The sequence below is a fragment of the Meles meles genome, chromosome 2 (assembly GCF_922984935.1).
Source record: "Meles meles chromosome 2, mMelMel3.1 paternal haplotype, whole genome shotgun sequence".
Lineage (NCBI taxonomy): Eukaryota > Metazoa > Chordata > Mammalia > Carnivora > Mustelidae > Meles > Meles meles.
The window spans coordinates 16,515,981-16,537,258 of record NC_060067.1 but is presented as its reverse complement, the minus strand read 5'-3'; the positions used below and the strand labels follow the sequence as shown (position 1 = coordinate 16,537,258).

The window sequence follows — 21,278 nt, the reverse complement described above, 5'->3', positions numbered from 1 at the left end:
GGTCTACCCTGAAAAATGGTCTGATATCTGATAGGTCAGAACACTGGATATGAAGAACTAAAATGAGATGAAATGATTTGGAAGTAGTGAGACCAGAAGGTTTTCATCTTAGAAAACACTGCTTCCATGAATACAAAAGTAGTATCAAAGAGCAGTACATGGGGAAGACATTGCTTGGAGGTTTGGAGGAGAAGGAAAAGAAGAAAACAGTTCTGGGAATTGTGAGGTTAGGAAAAAGGAGTGTTTAAAGAATCAAAAGAATCAATAAAGAAAACCCCATCCCCTCCAGAATACACTTTAGGGACTCTAGTTCAAGCTTCCCATCTGTAAAAAAAAAATTGTCATTCCTCTTTGAGGACAATCCATACACTTGAAAATGAACAGACGTTGATCGGCATTCATATAAGCTTTCTTTCTTTTTTCTTTTTTTTTAAAGATTTTATTTATTTATTTGACAGAGAGAGAGAGATCACAAGTACGCAGAGAGGCAGGCAGAGAGAGAGGAAAGCAGGCTCTCCGCTGAGCAGAGAGTCCAATATGGGACTCGATCCCAGGACCCTGAGATCATGACCTGAGCTGAAGGCAGAGGCTTAACCCACTGAGCCACCTAGACCGGCCCTCATATGTCAATAAAATAGGGAGTTATTTTCTCCATGCTGATAAAAACATCCCCCCAAAAAAGAAAATTGAAAAATTTTAACAGAACATGCCTAAACAGAAGCACTTGCAGATACCAGAGAACATAACTATTAAGAATTCCAAAACTCAAAATAGATATGGCCAAAAGAGAAAGAAAAAAAGATGAAAGGTGATTGTATTCAAGAAAGAAATTGTAGAAAAGGAAAAAAGACTCTCAGTAATACAGACATTTAGATTTTCCTAAGAATGGAATGTTCAATAGAATAGGGAATATTAATTAGATGAATAAAAACAGCCAAAAACAAACAAAAAGCTAAATATAGAAAATGAAAGATATTAACATATATTTACATATGAAGATATAACTTATATATAATTTACCCCCTGACAAAGCCCACAATGCAACAAACAAATTTTAAACTTCTAGAACTTAAAAAAAAAAAAAAAAAAGAAAGAAAGAAAAAAAAAGACATGAATCAACCTCCTGGAAGATTGCATCATGTTTTTGGGAAAATTGTCCTGAAATTATGAAATCTAAAACATATCTGAAAAAATTAATAGATTTAGTGGTAAAGAAAAAGTCTTTGAGTCTCAAGGCAAAAGGACAAAATCAATTAATAGAGAAGACAAGATTGGATTGGCATCTGCTTTCTCAAGAGCTACATACAAGCAAGATAAAAGATGAAGTAAACACTGAAGAAAGGAGTCTTTTTCACATGAACAATTCCAAAGTCATGTTTGACTTCAGAAATATAATGACTGAAAATTTTCATTTTCAAGTCATGATACCATAATCCAAATAGATGAAGAGACTTGAGCAAAGTTTTCCTTTGTAATTCTATATATTATATGAAAAAAATTATTTTGGAAAGTGTTTCACCAACCTGCCAGAAATGTGCAAGTCAAAAAAATGTTAAGACAACCAGGTAGATGTTAAAAAACACTTGAGGCAATGCACCTTTATATTTGCAGCTAGACTGATAACAGCATGAATTCCAAATGTTGACCATTGCTATTTGAAATTATAATTAGGGGCGCCTGGGTGGCTCAGTGAGTTAAAGCCTCTGCCTTCGTCTCAGGTCATGATCCCTGGGTCCTGGGATCAAGCCCCACATCAGGCTCTCTGCTCAGCAGGGAGCCTGCGTCTCCCTCTCTATCTGCCTGCCTCTCTGCCTACTTGTGATCTCTATCTATCAAATAAATAAAATCTTCAAAAAATATAATAAAATAAAATAATAATTAAATTATGTATCATACACAAAAAACAGTATGGATCCATACCTATAATTAAACCTGAATGAGAAGATTGATTTATGAAGAATATCTTTATATAAACACTGTGAATTTTGTGAAATATTTTAAACTAACTACTAAATTCAAAATGTCCTCCCTGGCATTGCTATTTCAGAGCTATTGAATTTGTCAAAAAAAGATGACTTTTATTAGAAAAAAGTTTAAGTCACTTGAAATACAGTGGGATTATATAAATTATAATGTAAATTAGATCAAGACTGAGAATTAAGCTAAGAAATTGGCATTTATCCTGGATTTTGTACTGCCTTAATTCTTAACCATCTGTTTGTTTTTTACAGATTTAAGTGAGATTGTCATTTGATGTGAGGGGCATGCACATTTCATTTTAGAGAAACCATTATTAGAAAATATGATTTAGTTCAAATATTTGAAAAAACTAGGCATACAGGAGCCAGAATTGGGACATATTTTCTTTAATGTTCCCAACTATTGCTTTAAAAATTGTTTGCTAAAGGCTTTTAAAAATAGTAAGTAACATTGTTTAGAGAGATAAAGAGAAAAAGGGACTAACCTGTATGATTGGGATGAGCCAAGATTACATTGATGAAATGATTTCCGGCTTCACAAATCTGTAAAATATTTTAAACTTTTCAGTGTGATCTATATGTTCCTCTTTTAAAATCATATTCTATAGGGGAACCTGGGGGGCTTAGTGTATTGGGTGGCTGCCTTTGGCTCAGGTCATGATCCCAAGGTCCTGGGATCTAGCTGCAAGACCGGCTCCCTGTTCAGTGGGGAGTCTGACTCTCCCTCTCCATCTGCTGCTCCCCTTGCCCCTTTCCCTGATCCTTCTCTCTCTCAAATAAATAAAAATTTTAAAAATTAAAAATTATATTTTATAAACTTACCAATATTCATGTGATATATTAATTCCAAAGATCCAAGACATATATTATTACTCTAACTGCAGGGAGAAGGAAATTTGTATCCTAACAATGATGAAAAAAGCCACTGTAGATGTATATTGAATTAACATAATGAGTCACATTGAGCTAGAAATTTTGAAGATATTATTGATCCCTTTTGATAACTAGGTTAAAGTTCCTTTGTTAAAAATCAGGTTGTGCTGATTATATGAAAACTTAACCTATTAATCAAGTATCATATAAGAAGGTCAGGGAATACAGATTTGGAGTAGGTACACAGGCTCTAAATTCATTAGCACAGTAGCAACCCTGTTACTGCAATGGTGGTGGTATGATGCCCACCTGGTTTCAATGTAGTTTAGAAAACTGAGTGTAAACAGTACTGTCCTACAAAGACATGCGCTGCTTGTCTGTGATCCGGCCTTCCCAGTCAATAGGCCACCATGACCATCTAAGAATCTTAAGTCTTACTGACATCTCCAGGGTTGGGATTAATAATGTTCTCAGTTTGCAGCAGCCCTAGTGGCTCAGGCGGTTGGGGATCTGATCCTGGGGTCCTGGGATCCAGTTCCGCATGGGGCTCCCTACTCAGCAGGGAGTCTTCTTCCTCTGTCTCTGAACCCCTGCTCGTGATCTCTCACTCGCTAATAAATAAATAAAATCTTTAAAAAAAAAGTTCCCAATTTGCAGTGTGTCCTCAGAAATTAGTACCCTTTCTTTTGTCATATATACGCATCATCTGATTAACACAAGGTATATATTCAAAATTTCATATTTTGTTTATTAATAACAGATTGTTATCCAAAACCGTTATTGCTTAAAGTCGTCCAAATTTTCACTATAATAGAACCTATAAATTAAGCATGTTTTTGATTATGTGTCTTTCATGCTATTTTTTTTTTTTTTAAGATTTATTTATTTGACAGATAGAGATTACAAGTAGGCAGAGAGGCAGGCAGAGAGAGAGAGAGAGGAGGAAGAAGGCTCCCAGCCAAGCAGAGAGCCCGATGCGGGGCTCGATCCCAGGACCCTGGGATCATGACCTGAGCTGAAGGCAGAGGCTTTAACCCGCTGAGCCACCCAGGCGCCCCTGTCTTTCATGCTATTACTCTCTTACCATATATCTGATTTTGTTCTCTTCAACAATTTCTGTATGGATTTCTTCACATGTAATAGTTTTGTAAGAAGAGGTTCCAAGTTTCTCAAATCCTCATTAGGAATAAAAGCTGAATTTTACATTTTCAGATAATAATTTTATAGTTGAACTTATTTATAGGTGAATGTGGTTAAGAGTGTGAGCCGTTGTTGGATGAATTTGTGCTCAAATGCCTCATCTTTTACTTTTTAGAGATTACATGATTAAGACATCTGAAATTCCATTTCTTCACCTAAATGCTAATATTACTTCCTGTCTCATGATGGTTATTTTAGGATGATTAAATGAAATCAAGTGTCGGATATATGAATTACCCAATAAAACTGTGATAATTTTAGTTACCAATGTCATTAATTAAAAACTTCTTCAGAGAATAACTCTACATTGATTAATCTTCTCTATATTTCTATCTTACAAAATGGTAGTACTACAAAACATGTAATTGCTAAATTAATAATTTGTCATATTTGTTGTCTTCCTATCTTTTGCTCACCTTTCAGTCAAATCTCATGTCATACTTATTTTTCACCACTCACAGGGCCAAATGCAAAATGTCTTATCAAATTATCAAATCATATTTTATCAAAATATGATAAAATGTCTTATTAATAAGCCAATTAACTTACCAAATTTTTGTGAACAAACAATATTTTAAAAATTATAGTGTTTTTCAGGAGTGTCTGGGTGGCTCAGTGGATTAAAGTCTCTGCCTTTGGCTCAAGACATGATCCCACGGTCCTGGGATCTAGCCCTGCATCGGGTGCTCTGCTCAGCAGGGAGACTGCTTCCCACCTCCCCCACCCCCTCCGCCTGCCTCTCTGCCTACCTGTGATCTCTCTCTGCCGAATAAATAAAGTCTTAATTAAAAAATTATGTTTTTTCTTCTGATAAGACATATTCATTTTATGATTATCAATATTTTAAACTCACTCAACCACCAAAGTTTTTTTTTTTCTCTTTCCTACTTTTCACAACACAACTAAATACAAAACATCAATCTTCTACCCAAAGTATAGGCCATGGAAAAATGAGCATTTAGGATTCAGTTAGACCACTAGCCATATACTAATGTCATAATTTGTCAGTATGTGCCCCTTCCCCATAAGACCACAAATAAAACATAAAACACAAATAAATATAAAAGAAGGAGATAAAAAAGTGGTAAATAATCCAACTTTTCATCTGCTATCTACAGATAAAATGCATATCTATATACATTCTAAGGATAGAGAGAGAAAAATCAGCTATATCTATATGTTTAGAAATAGTTTTTCATCAATTTAGCAAATCTGTAATGTATTTTAAAGAGCAATTGTGGGACGCCTGGGTGGCTCAGTGTGTTAAAGCCTCTGCCTTCAGCTCAAGTCATGATCCCACTGTCCTGGGATCGAGCCCCATATGGGACCCTCTGCTCAGCAGGGAGCCTGCTTTCCTCTCTCTCTGCCTACTTGTGATCTCTGTCTGTCAATAAATACATACAATCTTTGAAAAAAAAAAAAAGAGCAATTGTGACTATTTTCAACTTTCACCTTAAGCACTGGCTTTAAAATTCTGAAGAATGAATGTGTCCACTATAGCTTAATTGACCTGGATAAAAGTGGTTGATATAATTTTCTCTTGGGTCAGGCTGAATAAGATTAGGAAATTCAGTCAGTGCTGTAAAACTCAATAGAAGGTTCTATCACTGAATAAAATTTCAGAAGCACATTAAATGTGAAACACTGGAACATTTTCCAGCATGACTTATACATTTCTCCTGGATTAATTCTTCACTAAATCTGATATCTTCATTTGGCACATTATATATAAACACAATGATTTCAAAAATAAAGTTTGAAGAAGTTGCTATCATTAGGTTTGATTTTTACTTTACTTAAATGTTAAATTATCTTATACAGTAAAACATACAGATGTGTTAGAAGAAGCCCAACTTGCAGAGATCCACTTTTATATAATTTCTCTAATGTTCTTTATTGCAAGCTTCAGCAGCTGAACGTTCTCTACTATATCAGTGAAAACAATATGTCTATAGAATAAAATTGAGGGGCCCCTGGGTAGCTCCCTTAAGGGTTTACCTTTGGCTCAGGTCATGATCTGAGGATCCTGGGACTGAGTCCTGCATCCAGCGCCCTGCTCAGTGGGGAGTCTGTCTCTCCATCTCCCTCTGCCCCTACCCCTGCTGTGCTCTCTCTCTCCCGCACTCTCTCTCTTTTAAATAAATAAATGAAATATTTAAAAATGATAATAATAACCTCAAACTCAACACTCAAAAAAACAGATAATCACGTCAAAAAATGGACATTGGGAGATAGAGAGAAGTGAGTTGGGGGAAATCGGAGGGGGAGACAAACCATGAGAGACTGTGGACTCTGAGAAACAAACCGAGGGTTTTGGAGGGGAGGGGAGTCGGGGGTTTGGTGAGCCTAGTGGTGGGTATTAAGAAGGGCACATATTGCATGGAGCACTGGGTGTAGTGCATAAACAATGAATCTTGGAACACTGAGGAAATACAATTAAATGAAAAAAAATAAAAATAATAATAATAAAATCTAAACACACTAATACAAAATTTGTAACCATCAAATAGGCTCTGTCATTTTGTCTTAGTAAAATTGCTTTGGTTTCCACAGTAAAAATAATCTTTATTCTGAGATCTAATAGTATTTTTATAGCAATGAAAATGATCTATATTATTTCTGTATATATTTGCTCTCCCGAAAGATTTACATATGTTATCACTATTATTAATTATTGGCAGATATAAGTTTATAATTTGAGCAACGTAAATTACATTTAAAAAATTGAATCTGCTAAAATATTTCTCTGATAATCAGGTTTGTTTTGAATTTCACCTATTGTAATTTTCTCTATTTCTAATGATAATAATAATTATTATGTCATGTCTTATTTACCTTAATATTTCAAGAATAAGGAAAATCTTGGATTACTCTATAATTATGAAAAGTTTCATCACGATATGCATCAACTATTATAATCTTGAGAAGTTAGTCTCTAAAGGATAAAACACATTTGCATAGACATGCTATTTGGTAATATAGGCCAATATTACACTGTTTTTGCATCAGAAGTTTTATAACTAATGATAACATATCACTATGATAACATTATAAAAATTTATTCTAATTCCTAATCTCTACTTTTTTAAGTTAGGAAATACATTTATATACATTTCAATTAAAAAAGGATAACATACATTGCGTTCCAGAATAAATATGTACTATGTTAATTATGGGTTTTTCAGAAAATATATATACTAACCAACACTTTTTTCATTAAGACATTTTTTTAGATCATTTTATAGCAAAATCAAAGGGATGGTCCCAAGATTTCTCATATAGCCCTTGCTCCTAAACATGCGTATCTTCTTCCATTATCCATGTCCTCCACCAGAGTGGTACATTTGTCACAACTCGGGAACCTACATTGATACATTATAATCACGCAAAGTCCACAGTTTACATTAGAGTTCACCCCTGGTGCTGTACATTCTGGGTTTGGATAAATATACAATGCCACATATCCATCATCATGTTATCATACAGAGTATTTTCACTGTCCTAAAAATCTTCTATACACCTCTTATTCATTCCTCTCTCCACAACTCTTGCCAACCACTGATCTTGTTACTGTTTTCACAGTTCTCTCTTTTTTTTAAATTTGGTATGTGATAAAGTTGGATTCATACCGTATTTAGCCTTTTCAGAGAATTTATTTTACTGAGTAATATTCTTTTAAGCTTTCCCCATGTTTTCTCATGGCTTGATGGCTCATTACACTTTAGCACTGAGTAATATTCCATTGTCTGGATGTATCATAGTCTGGATGCATCATAGTCCGTTCACCTATTTTGGCACATCTTAGTTGCTTCCAAGTCTTGGAAATTATGAATAAAACTGTTGTAAAAACATCCATTTGTAAGGTTCTTTGTAGACACAAGTTTCTGCTTCCTTTGGGAAAATACCCAGGAGCACAATTGCTGGATAATATGGTAAAAGTGTATTTAGGTCTGTAAGAAACTGCCAAACTGTTTACCAAAATGGCTAGTTCATTCTGCATTCCCACAGCAATGAATGAAAGTTCCTGCTGTGGTTCCACATCCTTATCTTCATTTGGTGTTGTCAGTGTTCCAGATTCTTGGCCATTTTAACAGTCGTATAGTGCTATCTCATCTCAATTTGCATTTCCCTGATAGGATATGATTTGGAACATCTTTTCATATGCTTATTTGCTGTGTATCTTCACTGGTAAGGTGTCAGTTAAGGTCTTTTGCCCATTTATTAATTGAGCTGTTTGTTTTCTTATCCTTGCATTTTAAGAATACATTATATATTTCTGATAATGATCTTTATCAGATGTATCTTTTGCAAATATTTTCCCTAGACTATGCTTTTCTTTCTCATTCTCTTGACATCATTCTTCACAGACCAGAAGTTTTTAAGATGAATGAAGTCCAACTTACCAATTATATCCTCTGTGGATCATTCTTTAGTGTTTTATCTTAAAAGTCATTATGGTACCTAAAGTCATCTAGGTTTTTCTCTTGTATCATCATCTAAAAGTTTTATGGTTTTGCATTTTGTATTTAGGGCTGTGATCCATTTTGAGATCATCTTTGTGAAGGGTATAAGGTCTGTGTCTAGATTCTTCTTCTTTTTTTTTTTTTTGTATGTATATATCTAGTTCCTCCAGCAACTTTTTTTTCTTTTTCTTCTCATGCTAATTCTTTTTTTCTTATGCTAAGAGGATACACATATCAACAAAACAAAGTACAGGAAGTTGTGCAAACATTAGCAGAAAAATTAGCATTTTTCTATAAACTTTATATTATACAAGATTGACCTATGAATTTCCTTTTTTCCCTTCTACATAATAATGATTATCTTATATATTGATGATCTTAATATAATATTAAAAGCATTTGACTTAAACATAGGTGTTTTTCTTTCCAAACCATTTGCATATACATTTCTTATGAAAAATGTGAAAGGCACACACTTTGGCATTCAGTTATTGTGAATGAAAAAAAAATTAACCTTGAAATATATAATGTTATGTTCACAATGATACAGTAGGCATCCTCAATTTAGGTGATATATGTGCAAACTCAAACAACTCCTTTGTTTATAAATTCTGTATTAGAATCAGTTTCCTAAAACTTATATCTTAATATCATATTATTTGTGAAAATTAAATGTGTTTTGCCTATATGGAACATTATTAAGAAATTCAGGGCTAGCAGGACTTTTTAATTTGTCATGACAATTTATAATTTTAGGAGATTGTGTGACCCTCTGTCTCATTTCTGAACTTTTAATTGCAACAGAATACAATTGCATTCAAAATTTTGACTTTTACGTGAGGTTTTTTTTTTTTCATATAGATAGTGTTGTATATATGAACATATATATATGTTATTTTTATATTAATTTAAGTCTACGAATTTAACAGTCAATGTTTGTTATGTGCTTAGAAATGTGGAATTAAAGTTATCACACCTATTGTCTGTATTGAATTTAGACAATGCTACTATTTATCACTATTTGTTTTGATACCTTGGCTACTTACAAGATAGCAACTGTGATAAAATTTTATGACTTGCCTAATTTTCCTCCTTCTTATTTTTCCCCATTTGAAATGTATTTAAAAAAAAGTACTGATTAATAAAATCATGTGTGAAGATTAAGTACTGGTAGCTTAATTAGGAGGCAACGTCTTCAAAAGTCTGTGTGGAAAAATATATATTATAAACTATTAGAATTTTGCTTGTTTTCAATTATGCCTCTTTTTCTCACTTAAAAAAAATACTATAACTGCTATGGCAAGTGTTTTAAAATGCAGTAATTTTCTTGCAGTGCCCGGATGGAATAGTCCGTTAAGCATCCGTTCTTGGTTTCAGCTCAGGTTGTGATCTTGGGATCGTAAGATTGAGCCCCATGTCAGGCTCTGTGCTTAGGTAAGAGTCAGCTTGAGACTCTCTCTCCTTCTCCCTCTGCTCCCCCACCTCAAATAAATAAATCTTAAAAAGTAAAAGAAACAAAAAACAAACAACAAAAAAAACTTATAACTTTTCATAAAAGTTTTCTTTTATACTAGAAACATGGATTCACAGCTATACCACCTTAGAGAAACGGAAATAAATCAAGAATATTATATAAAATGGGAGATGTGTAAATATTTATACAGAAATAACAGAAAATAAGTTTCAAAATGTATAATGGCTAACATTATAAGGAGGAGAAAAATGAGGGAAAACAGATATGAATTTAAAATATATAAAAATAAAACCCAAATATGTGGTTATTGCTTTGTTTTTCCACTAATTAATTCTTCCAGTGGCTCAAATTTACTGAGTAGTTACTATATAGAGATTATTTGACTCGATACAAGTGGATCAACAATAAAGACATCAAAATAAACAAACTGAAACCTTGCAATTATGAGCAATATACACATGTGGAATGTTAAAATGTGGTGATATATTGACAATATATTTGCTTAAGAAATTAGGAATAAAGAAATGATTTTTGTTATTCATTCAAGCAAGGAGTATTTCTGTCATGCACAGAACTAGGTGCTTAAAATACAGAGAAGGACCTGCCCCTGCCACAGCCAATAAGTAGAGGATGTTATTAACTAAAGTATTAATTAAAATGCACACACACACATACACAGGTAAGCATGAGAACTTTTAACAAAGTGGTGTGATCTGTGCCTTGTATGAAATGGTGGGGTATAAGTTATGCAATACCAGCTTCACAAAGGATATAGACTTATATATAAATCAAGGGAATTTATCAATACATCAGGAACCAGGAATCATGGGAGTTAATCAATCAAGGACAAGAATGAAGAAGAACATAAATAAAGAATAGAAGCATGGGTTGTATGGTGGAATTATATGGGGTATGAAGGAAAATCTGTGTTTAATGAAATAATGCATTTTGGAAATAATAATCTGTTGTATTCAGATTGATATGTTCCCCATTCAAACAATGCATATGTAAAGCTAAATAAAATAATCTAAATAACTGGATTGAGAACACTTAGAAAAGATATTTCATCCAGAAAAAGCAGACTGTTTACATTCAGAATAAGTTAAGTTACCATTATGCCAAAGGGTTTTTTAGATGTTCATCTGTTAGGCTCATAATACTTTTGCTCTTAGAGGTTTGTAAGTGTATAGACAATAGGAAGAATTACTAAGTAGGATTTTTTTCAAGTTCTACTAGATTCCCAATTATTCTAATCATCCTTCATAGGTGAGTAGAACATTTTGATTAAGAGATTTAGAGAGCTAAAAAAAAATTAGAGAGCTAATGGCTTGATTCAGGGTAATCATTTGACTTACTCCACTTAATATCATTAAGTATATAATATAAAAAGAGATCATATATTCTACGTGAAATCCTCAAATATAATTTGTTTTGCATTCTTAATAGCACTACAATTAGAGCATGAATAGCAAGTAATATAAGTAATACATACCAAAAAACTGATAGCAGATACTATGACTTGCCGGTTTCCAAATGCTAGAAAGTAAGAAAAGATGATGTAATGCAAACATTCATATTTTGGATTGCCACACTACAAACATAACTAAAGCAATGTTGATTGGGTATTACTACCCTCTAATCCAAAGTACTCTGATGTATGTAATTGACCCTTTGGGATAATACTTTTGCAATCTGAAGGGATAAAATTATTTTTGCTTTCACATAACACTATTTTTCTAAGTCACCTAATTATGTTTGAAATACAACAGGAATCTATTTTTAATTTGTATTATTAAACTCTTTAAAGGCAGATTTAATCTTTCATTTGTTACCTTAACGGCACATAATATAGCATAATATAAGATGGCACCCAATGATAGCTCTTTTTTTAATGTTTAACAACAAAAGAAACATGCTAATAAAAACAACTTTTTTTTTGCATTGATATTTTATGATAGGTAATATTTTAAGTATTTTTTAAATTTTTCTGCTAAAAACAAATAAATGAGGCAAGTATTAATGTTCTGATCTTAAAAGAAAAATATGTTATGCAAATTCCCAAATAATATAGAATAAGGAGTGAAATAGAATTTAAGACATTGTCCTAAAGTTACTTTGACCATGGTAGAGAAGGTGAAATATACAAAAGTACCAAAAATAAATTTTTTGATAAGCTCATCATCTGTATTAACAGTTGCATTTCCTTTTCTTTTATGTGTGTGTACATATAAATTGTGTTTATGTAAACCCATTTACAAAATTACAATGTCTCATTTTAAATCTTGCATATTTTATAAGAATATATTTAAAGGCTTTCCTAATATTATTAAACTTTTGTGATAAAAGCTTAATGTGTAATGTGGCTAAGTTTAAAAACATTAAATATTATCTAATAGCTGCATAATTAGTGCTACTATAATTTTATATATGATAAGTAATACTGCTTCAAACATCTTTCTTTATAAGTCTTTTATGGAAGTTCCAGTTCCATGGGCTAGAATGTTAGAGGATAATTTAGTCAAAAGTTATATAAATATCTATGTATGGATATACATCATATATATGCTATATATGTTATATATGTGTATCTATGTGTAGATAGACATATGCACATATATAAAATATGTGGAAGTATTGGAAGTTTTGTTTTTACAAAGTGTATATATCTAACTATGAAATAAAATACATTAATACATTAATGGAAAAAATTTGGAAAATGGATAAAAATGTAAAAGAAAAAATACATTAAAATCACATTATCCATGGTAAATCAGTTAAAATTCAGATTTTCCCTTGGGAATATACATATTTGTTATGTACACAAAAGTGTTGAACACTTTTATAATCACTTATTCCTCAATATTATATTTGTCATACTACTAAGCAACATTTGCCATGTAATTAAACATTCTTTTCCAGCTAAATAATATATATATATTTTTTTTATTTGTGCCTATTTCTAGACTAGACTTCATTCATTCAATAATACTTATTAGGAAATGAACAGGCACTACACTGTGTGCTTGTGATAAAATCAATTATAAACTAAGCCAAAAGCAACTCTTATCTTAGTAAAAATTACTGTCTGACAAGAAAGCAAATAATCATAAGATAACAAAGGGAAATTTGCAACCCTGATAAGTGTGACTAAGAAAGATCTATATAGGATTTAATGTGAGAGCTAAAATGAATGATTTAATCAGGGAGATCAAGGAATGCTCTCGAGTACAAGGATGAACTCTGGTTTAGAAGTTCAGAACATTTCACGTAGCAGGACAGTAAAGACATACCTTGTTTTCATTTTTTAATGAGAATAAATAATGATATGATAAAACAGGTACAGGGACAAAAAGTATAATTTTAAATATTTTTAGTTTTTATTTCCAAAAAGCAAAGTTACAGAGAGTGTAATCTGAAACAAATTTTCTAGAAAAAAATTTTAGCAAAACTTTCTGTAATTTTTTAAAAAGATTTCATTTATTTATTTGTCAGAGATAGGGAGAAAGAGAGAGTGAGCACAAGTGGGAGGAGGGGCTAGTAGAGACAGAAGCAGGGTCCCAGCTGAGCAAGGAAGCAGAGCTGGACTGCATCCCAGGACTCTGGGATCACAACCTGAGCAGAAGGCAGAGGCTCAACCAACTGAGCCACCCAGGTGTCCCAAAACTTTCTGTAATATTTTTATAATTTTTATAATATTTTACATTTTGCAAGAAAAAAACAGGTTGTTTTTCTTTGATTGCTGCTGATACTAACATTTATGTATTAAGTTTTCTGAACATATTAACTGCCAATTTGCAGTTAATGGAATATTTCTGCCAATGGAAGTTTTGAATTATGATAATTTGTTTCTTATTTACTTTTAAATATTTTCAAGAAGTATGAAAAATGACTTCCTTAATGATATATGTGGTGGAAGTACATAATATGTTGTTTTTTTTCAAGTTAAGGTGTGTAAATGTACAGATGTTATTAATTTTATGCAGTCAAATCTGTTGAGAATAGGGCTATACATGGTATTCATTCACTTTCCAGTTGGAATCAATATTGTAATGTTACACATGTTTTCACAGAATTTGGGGCCTGTTTACATTTTATGCATTTAAGAGTCTTGAGAAAAATAAAATTAGACTTTCAAGTCCTCATTTTCCTAATTGTAATAGAGAATATTAACACGTACATAATATTTCTTATAATAAAAGAAATAGAAATTTTACAACTATTGACAAACATGAAGTTTTCAGTAAATATTTTGCATATGTTAACAATAATCAGCTTCTATTATTTTGCATCACATATGTGAATGTTGGGATGCCTGGGTGGCTCAGTCGGTTAAGCGTCTGTCTTTGGTTCAGATCCTGCTCACAGGGTCTTGGGATTGAGTCCTGCATGGGGCTCCTTGTTCAGCAGGGATCCTGCTTCTCTTTCTCCCTCTGCCTGCTGCTTCCCTGCTTGTTCTCTCTCACTCTCTCTCTCTGACAAATGAATAAATAATTAAAAAAAAAAGACATGAATATAGTAGCATTTTTCAGAAGCTCCTCTTAAACATTCTATGGAGCAGAAATATCTGTCTGTAATGTTCTAAATTTAGTAGGTATATCTCTGATAAAATATTTTTAAAAACTATTTATAAGATATTAAGAAATTTTCCCCTTCGGTATTCATAGTTGTTAGTATTTAGAAGAATTTAAGTTTTAGAAGAATTTAAGTTTTGAACATCGCAGTGATTTACTTTTAGCATGTGCAACTAGATTTGCTGATCTTAGTAAAGATTCATTGTTGGTACTTCAAGCACAGATATTAAGATGGTTTAACTTATTTTATAAAATCTAAAAAAAACCCTGACTATTCCCTTTATTTCCATGTCAAATTTCGTAAACACCAGAAATAGACCAGAAAAAATAAATTGTCAGTTACCTGTGAAACTTCAACCCTATAGCACTAGAGCCCTGTGTGGGCCTTGAGGACTGCAGTAAAAGCTGAAGAGAGAAAAGTCCACAGCAAATAAAAGAAATGGAATTCTTTGATGAGGACAGCTACCCACATTTAGGAATTGAGGATTTAGGGTTGGTGCATTCGTGCTTTCCACCAAAGTGCTTCATCTGAGTCAATGGTCAAGACATTTAATAAAGTTATAAACTTTATGTTACAGAAACAAATTGCTTCTATTTTTTCTTATTGAATTACATTTAATATCATAATTCCATATTTATTGTCTATTTTTAAAAACCTGATAGGTGAATTTATGTGATTATGTGACTATATGGAATTTTTCTTCTTAATCTTCATTCTTTCATTTTGCTATCTGTCATTTTAGGAGGTTTACAATCAACTCATATTTTTGCTAGAGTTCCTACAGAGAGAAAATAAATCAAAGCATGTCAGTCAAATTTGGTCTTTTAAGTCTACAGAAAAATGTAATGGAGTGTGATATGGAAACTATTTAAAATTGACATTTTTTTCATTATTTGCTTCTTTTTTTAAGTGAGCCAGGTTGCTCATCATCTCTGTGTAGTTTGGAAGAGAGTTGATGTTGTCAAATCAGTATTGTTTCATTAGAAAGAAATCTTACATACACGGTGGTGTATACTGTGGGTGATTAATGTAGTAGGCAATCCAAGAAGTAAATCCCCAATAAAAGGCACAGCCCTACAAATAAAACATAATAAAAGTTAGCGAACATATATAGTCTATAATATCATTTAAAATCATCCCATACACCTACATGACACACTGAAGCTTTTTTTTTTGAAAAATGGTATGAAAAATGGTATGCTGTAAGCAAGATAAATGCTATGCCTCCTTACCCAATAAAGTAGCATTTTACAAGTACCTATTTGATATCACTAAGGAAAGGGATTACTTTGCTCAACCCTTATTAATATAAATGGGTACTTAGGATATAAGGCAAACGTAACAATACATTTTAGAAATATTTTTCAACAGTGGTCTTTGACTATAAAGCAATAAATATGGATGAAGTAATAAAATAATAAATAATGTATTACATAAAATATACTAATATTCATTTTCCAACAGTAAGTGAATAAAATAATGAATTATTTAATCATTAATAAAACATATCTTGACAGACTGTAAAGGGAAACATCCTAGTTCCAAAAATCCTAGACTATAATACTGATCTTGTACTGATATGATAAATTTTAATATGTTCTGCCAGAATAGAAGCTAGTCTAAATGATTTTTGAGGTTTCTAAGAGTTTTGGATTTTTTTGTTTTATCACCATGACAACAATAGAAAGAAAGAGGTATTTGCCAAAAAAGATAGGAAATTTTTAATAAGGAAATATTTCCTATGGAAAGTAAGCTTTAAATTGGAAATTAAAATAAATTGGAAATAGAATTGGAAACTTGAATTGCAGCATGTCATCCAATGTATATTTCCACTTCAATATTTCATAAAACTTCCCATTTTCTTGACAGCTACTTGATGGGATGGTTATTAACTCCTGAATTCACCATTTTTTGAAGAACAAAGACACCGTCATCCCACTGACAGCTGTCATAAATACACAGTGTTGTTTCATCAATGTTATCGCACAGATGTATTTTTACAGGAATGTTCATGTATGACATCCCTCGTCCTCAAGCAGCATGTAAAGAATCTGAATTCAATGCTAAGTGTTTCCAAAATTAAGGGTGCCTGGGCATGCATGGCTTGTAACAAAAGGACACTGCAAATCTTTTATGTAGAGTTATTGGTTGAACACTGCTCCAGTGAAATAGGTCACTCGGGAAGTGGCATTTCAGGAGCACATGTTTAAGATAGGATGACACAGTTGAACAGAAAAATCTAAGCAGGAGGAAAATAAATATGATTGTATCATTTTACACATGACCCAATAAACAAAATTTCCCCATAATAATTAAAATTATGAAACATATCAATCCCACCTTTATCAAATTTTTCAAAGGCGTATGTCCTGCAGAAACTTTATGAACAAATAAGGTTTCCAAAAGATAGCGGATATAGTGTATACAATGACAGAAGCAAGCCAAGCTAGAAAGAAAATAAAATATGAACAGAGTAAGTTCCCTTCCAAAGGTCTGACTTGCCTTAGACATAAGACATTTTTTGTTAGTTTACTAAAATGTTATATATTTATTAACGTATAACATATTAAATTAACATATAATTTATTATATGTTTCCAATAATCAAAACATGAATGCTTATTTTAATACATTTATTCTAGAAATTTCTAAATTTATTTCATGACAGTATTGTCACAACAGTTTCTATAAATTTACTTCTGATGACACTCAAAATATTTTATAATACCAGTCATAATCTGTATGCTCACACCTACTTCAGCAACATATAATGATTATAAATGTACTCATAACAAAATGCCTCATGAATGAAGCAGAAAATGTACAAGTTTTTTTTCTAAAGCTGACACACAATGTTACATTAATTTTATATGTATAACATGGTGATTTAAGAAGTTTTACATTATGCTATGATCCCCACAACGTACCTGTCATCTATCATCATACAATGCTATGATAATATCATTGACTGTATTCTTTACACCATGTCTTTCACTCCTGTAATGTATTTATTCTGTAGTTGGAAGCCTGTATCTCCCATTCCCCTTTACCCATTTTTCCTGATTCCTCAATCTTCTCCCCTCTGCCATTGAAGACAACATGGATGGACCTACAGGGTATTATGCTAAGTGAAATAAGTCAGATTGAGAAAGACAAATAGCATATGATTTCACTCATGTGGAGTCTAAAAAATAAAATGAATAAACACACAAAAAAGCAAAATCAGACCTATAAATACAGGGAACAAACTGATGCCAGAGGGAAAGATGTACAAGCTTTAAAAATATTCAAGATCTACTTAGAATTCATCTGACATTTTATAGTATTCAGAATAATTTTTCCTTGTCTGGTTGTCCTTTGGCAAGAACCATACATTGAAAGGTTTGAATTTCATTTATTTATGGAGTCAGTGCAGTTTTTGTTTCCTTTAGTTTGTTTTATGTTTGTTTTTCCCTACCTAACAAATTGCAGTATTTTCTTTGTCTTTTTGTGTGTTTCTTTTTGTTTCTGCTTTCCAATTGAGAAGCTATTGTTACCATCTATAAATTGCTTTAAAAGTAAATGTCAGATATGATTTACAGAAGTATATTTTATGGCTTATGCTTAAAATATATTTTTGTTAGAATCTGTATTGATTTTGATAAAAATATAAGATTTCAAAAAGTGTGGTTGCTATTCAAGAACATCAATATGGATCAAAAATTGCACACTTAAACCAATAAAGCTTGAACAGAAAAATCAGCATATCATTTACTCTATGTACAAACACTGAGTCTTTATGGGATTTTATTTTAACAGAATGAAATATGATTTTTGGTTAATAATAATAGTGACTTTTGGGAAAACGAATAGATAAACATAAACCAACCTTCCTAAATCATCAATGAATTTACTACTCCTCACTAATTCATAAAAATATGTGTGCACCTATTAGGGAAGAGACATTTTCTGTGTGTATTTCTCTAAATAATAGACAAATTCTGTGGTAAATCAAAGAACAAAGTGTGGATATCCAGGGGCAGAGCTTTCTAGACAGTAAGACAAGAAAAAGGAAAGGTTGTGATTTAGGAGAAGGTTTAAGAATTGTAGGTTCAAAGGATTGTGAAGGGAATCAGTTTCTCTCCTACCTTTTTTGTTCTTCATAGGAGTATATACTTGAATGATAAAATTTTCCTCTTTCTAAGGAAGCATAAGGTGAGGTTATGTCCAGCTATTTAGCAGAGCATTAAACGAGAAATTTTAGTTCATGCTATGATTAAATTAGTTCGCTTAGTTTTCTGACGTTATATTGGCATAGTGCACACAGCTGTATCTTACTCTTTGGATGCATGTTACTTTCATGGTTCGTCTCCCCCTCCAATTTCCCCCAACTCCCTTCTCCTCTCCATCTCCCCATGTCCTCCGTGTTGTTTCTTATGCTCCACAAATAAGCGAAACCATATGATATGCTACTTTGCACAGTGCTGGTAACTCACCATGTTTGATTTCATTCCAAATATTTCCATTTAATTGTGGTTGACTTCCCTTCAAATATCCACTCTTTCTCTGTGCAGTGCTAAACTAATTGAATATCCATGAATAGGTTTGGGTCTAGTTCTTTTTCCCAATCATAATATTCAAAAACATCTCATCCCTTATCACATATGTTTCAAGATAGGAGTGCTGTGAAAGAAAACAGTCTTGGGGTCACTGGCTGGATGTTGATTAAGCAATTGACTTCCACTGAGTTCATGGTCTCAGAGTCCTGGGATTGAGCCCAGGGGCTCCCTGCTCAGCGGGGAGTCTGCTTCTCCCTTTTCCTCTGGTCCCTCCTCCTCTCCCAGCTCATTGTTTCTCTCAAATAAATAGAATCTTGAAAAGAAGAGGAAAAAAAAAAAAAAGAAAAGAACAGAAAAGAAAGAAAAAAAAAAGAAAGAAAAGAAAAGAGAAAACACAACCTCAGTTTTATAGAACTATGCCAGGTTTCTGGTGTGGAAGAATATGAAGACAGCGTTCAAATAAAATGCTGAACACATAAGAGATTTTGCTTCTAATGGACTTTGAATTGCAGAGGTAGAAGAATTCCAGGAATTGGGAAGGACTTGGTGAAAGCAACACAGAGAACTGTGGGGTTTATTAAGATGTATGAGAGAAGAGGGATGGCTTGGAAGTATGAGGTTAATAATGTGGGGGTCCTAAGCAGGGATTTAAGTGTCCAAATAGACGTATCTTCTTGCATTCAAGGCAGATGGTCCAACTGTGTGTCCTATGTGTAGGAAAGGTTTCCAGGACTGCTCTTCCATCCCTGATGATGCAGTTAGAAGTCCTTAGGGAGGTGTGGTCTCAGCCTCAGTGCAAGCAGTTCATTTGATCCCTATGGCAAGAGAGACCTTGAGAATTTCAAGTATGTGTCCTCTATCTTAACTACTGTTGATTGAATAAAGTTCAAATAGGTTTAACTGGATCCGTTTCACCAAACTGTGCATCCTCTTTTCATTACTTGATGGGGATGGAGGTAATATAGGAGATACTGCCTTAGTTCCAGTGTGCAAAGATTTCTAAGAGATCCAAAGAACTTTGTGGTAGTTGAGTCACATATAGATCTAAGCTAGCAGAAAAATACTTTTGAACTCTGTGAAATGATTCAAAGCCATTTTGGAGAATTAATATTAGAGTGTGGGGCAAATGGACACAGCATTTGAAATTTGATCTTCTTAACTTTGAGAAATAGTAGTCACCCATCCTAAAGTAGGGTTGCCTCAGAAACCATGAGATTATTTTATAGATCTCTGCTAGACACTTAAATTTCACAAGTAGTTTGTGTGTTTGTGTGTATCTGCTCTGAAATGATTTCCTACAAAATTAACATATTTGCTATTTTGGAACAACATAGTGCAAATTTTTATCACTGAGATGTTATAAAACATTCTGTGTTTGTGTTTAAGAATAGTAACCAACTGTCAGTCAACTCCCTTAGAATGCCACTAGGAAAAAAAGTGGTCTTTTTTTTTTTTCTTTTCATGATGCGTTATATATCTAGTAGATGTAATGTGTTGATCTAACATATGAGTACATTTATATTGTCTTTATGAACTTTCCACCCCAGACTTTCTAAACAAATTGGTCATTCCCTTATTCCCTTCACTAGAGAGAAAATTGATAATGTTCTACGAGGCCCTGAACAACTTGGTCATTATCCCTAAGAACCAATTTCTCCCGCCTCTCTTTGCTTCTGCCATACTAGATTTATTTTTGCTCCTACAAAGCACCAAATTTCTTTGTACCATAAATCATGTCCACATGAAATTTCCTTAAATTTGCTATTTAAAATCTGATTCATTGCTCCAGAAAACAAAGAAATAATTCAAATGCCACTTTCTTAGAAAAGCCACCTCAGAACTCCCACCCAGGTCAGGATCCTCTCTTTTATAACCTAAAATTTCTCAATGTGAAATAAATATGTTTGTAATTGGTTCATCTATCTAATCATTCAAAACATTTTTATTGAGTATTTCCTGTAAATCAGGTAATGTTAAGCAGTGAAAATAAAATGGACCTCAAAGTACATCCATTATAGAACTTTATAGAGGGAAATATACAAACAAGTGATTACGTGAACATATAATTCTAAAGTAATAAATTGTACAAAGGAAGAACATTTCAGTGGCATATTTGCATTGGGAAGAATAGGAATAGCTATCATGAGTAAGAAATACTGAACTTCTATTTCGAGTTTATG

The 21,278-nt window shown here is 32.6% G+C and overlaps 1 protein-coding gene across 1 annotated transcript in view; it reads right to left on the bottom strand.

The window, feature by feature from the left end:
* Positions 1-21,278, bottom strand: part of TECRL (trans-2,3-enoyl-CoA reductase like) — a 104,266-nt gene that overhangs the window by 7,027 nt on the left and 75,961 nt on the right. The window contains exons 6-9 of the mRNA XM_045998376.1: positions 16,902-17,007; positions 15,563-15,635; positions 11,482-11,525; positions 2,465-2,522 (exon numbers count right to left, since the gene is read on the bottom strand). Of these exons, the coding sequence (XP_045854332.1) occupies positions 2,465-2,522; positions 11,482-11,525; positions 15,563-15,635; positions 16,902-17,007 (281 nt within the window). The remainder of the gene's footprint in view (positions 1-2,464; positions 2,523-11,481; positions 11,526-15,562; positions 15,636-16,901; positions 17,008-21,278) is intronic.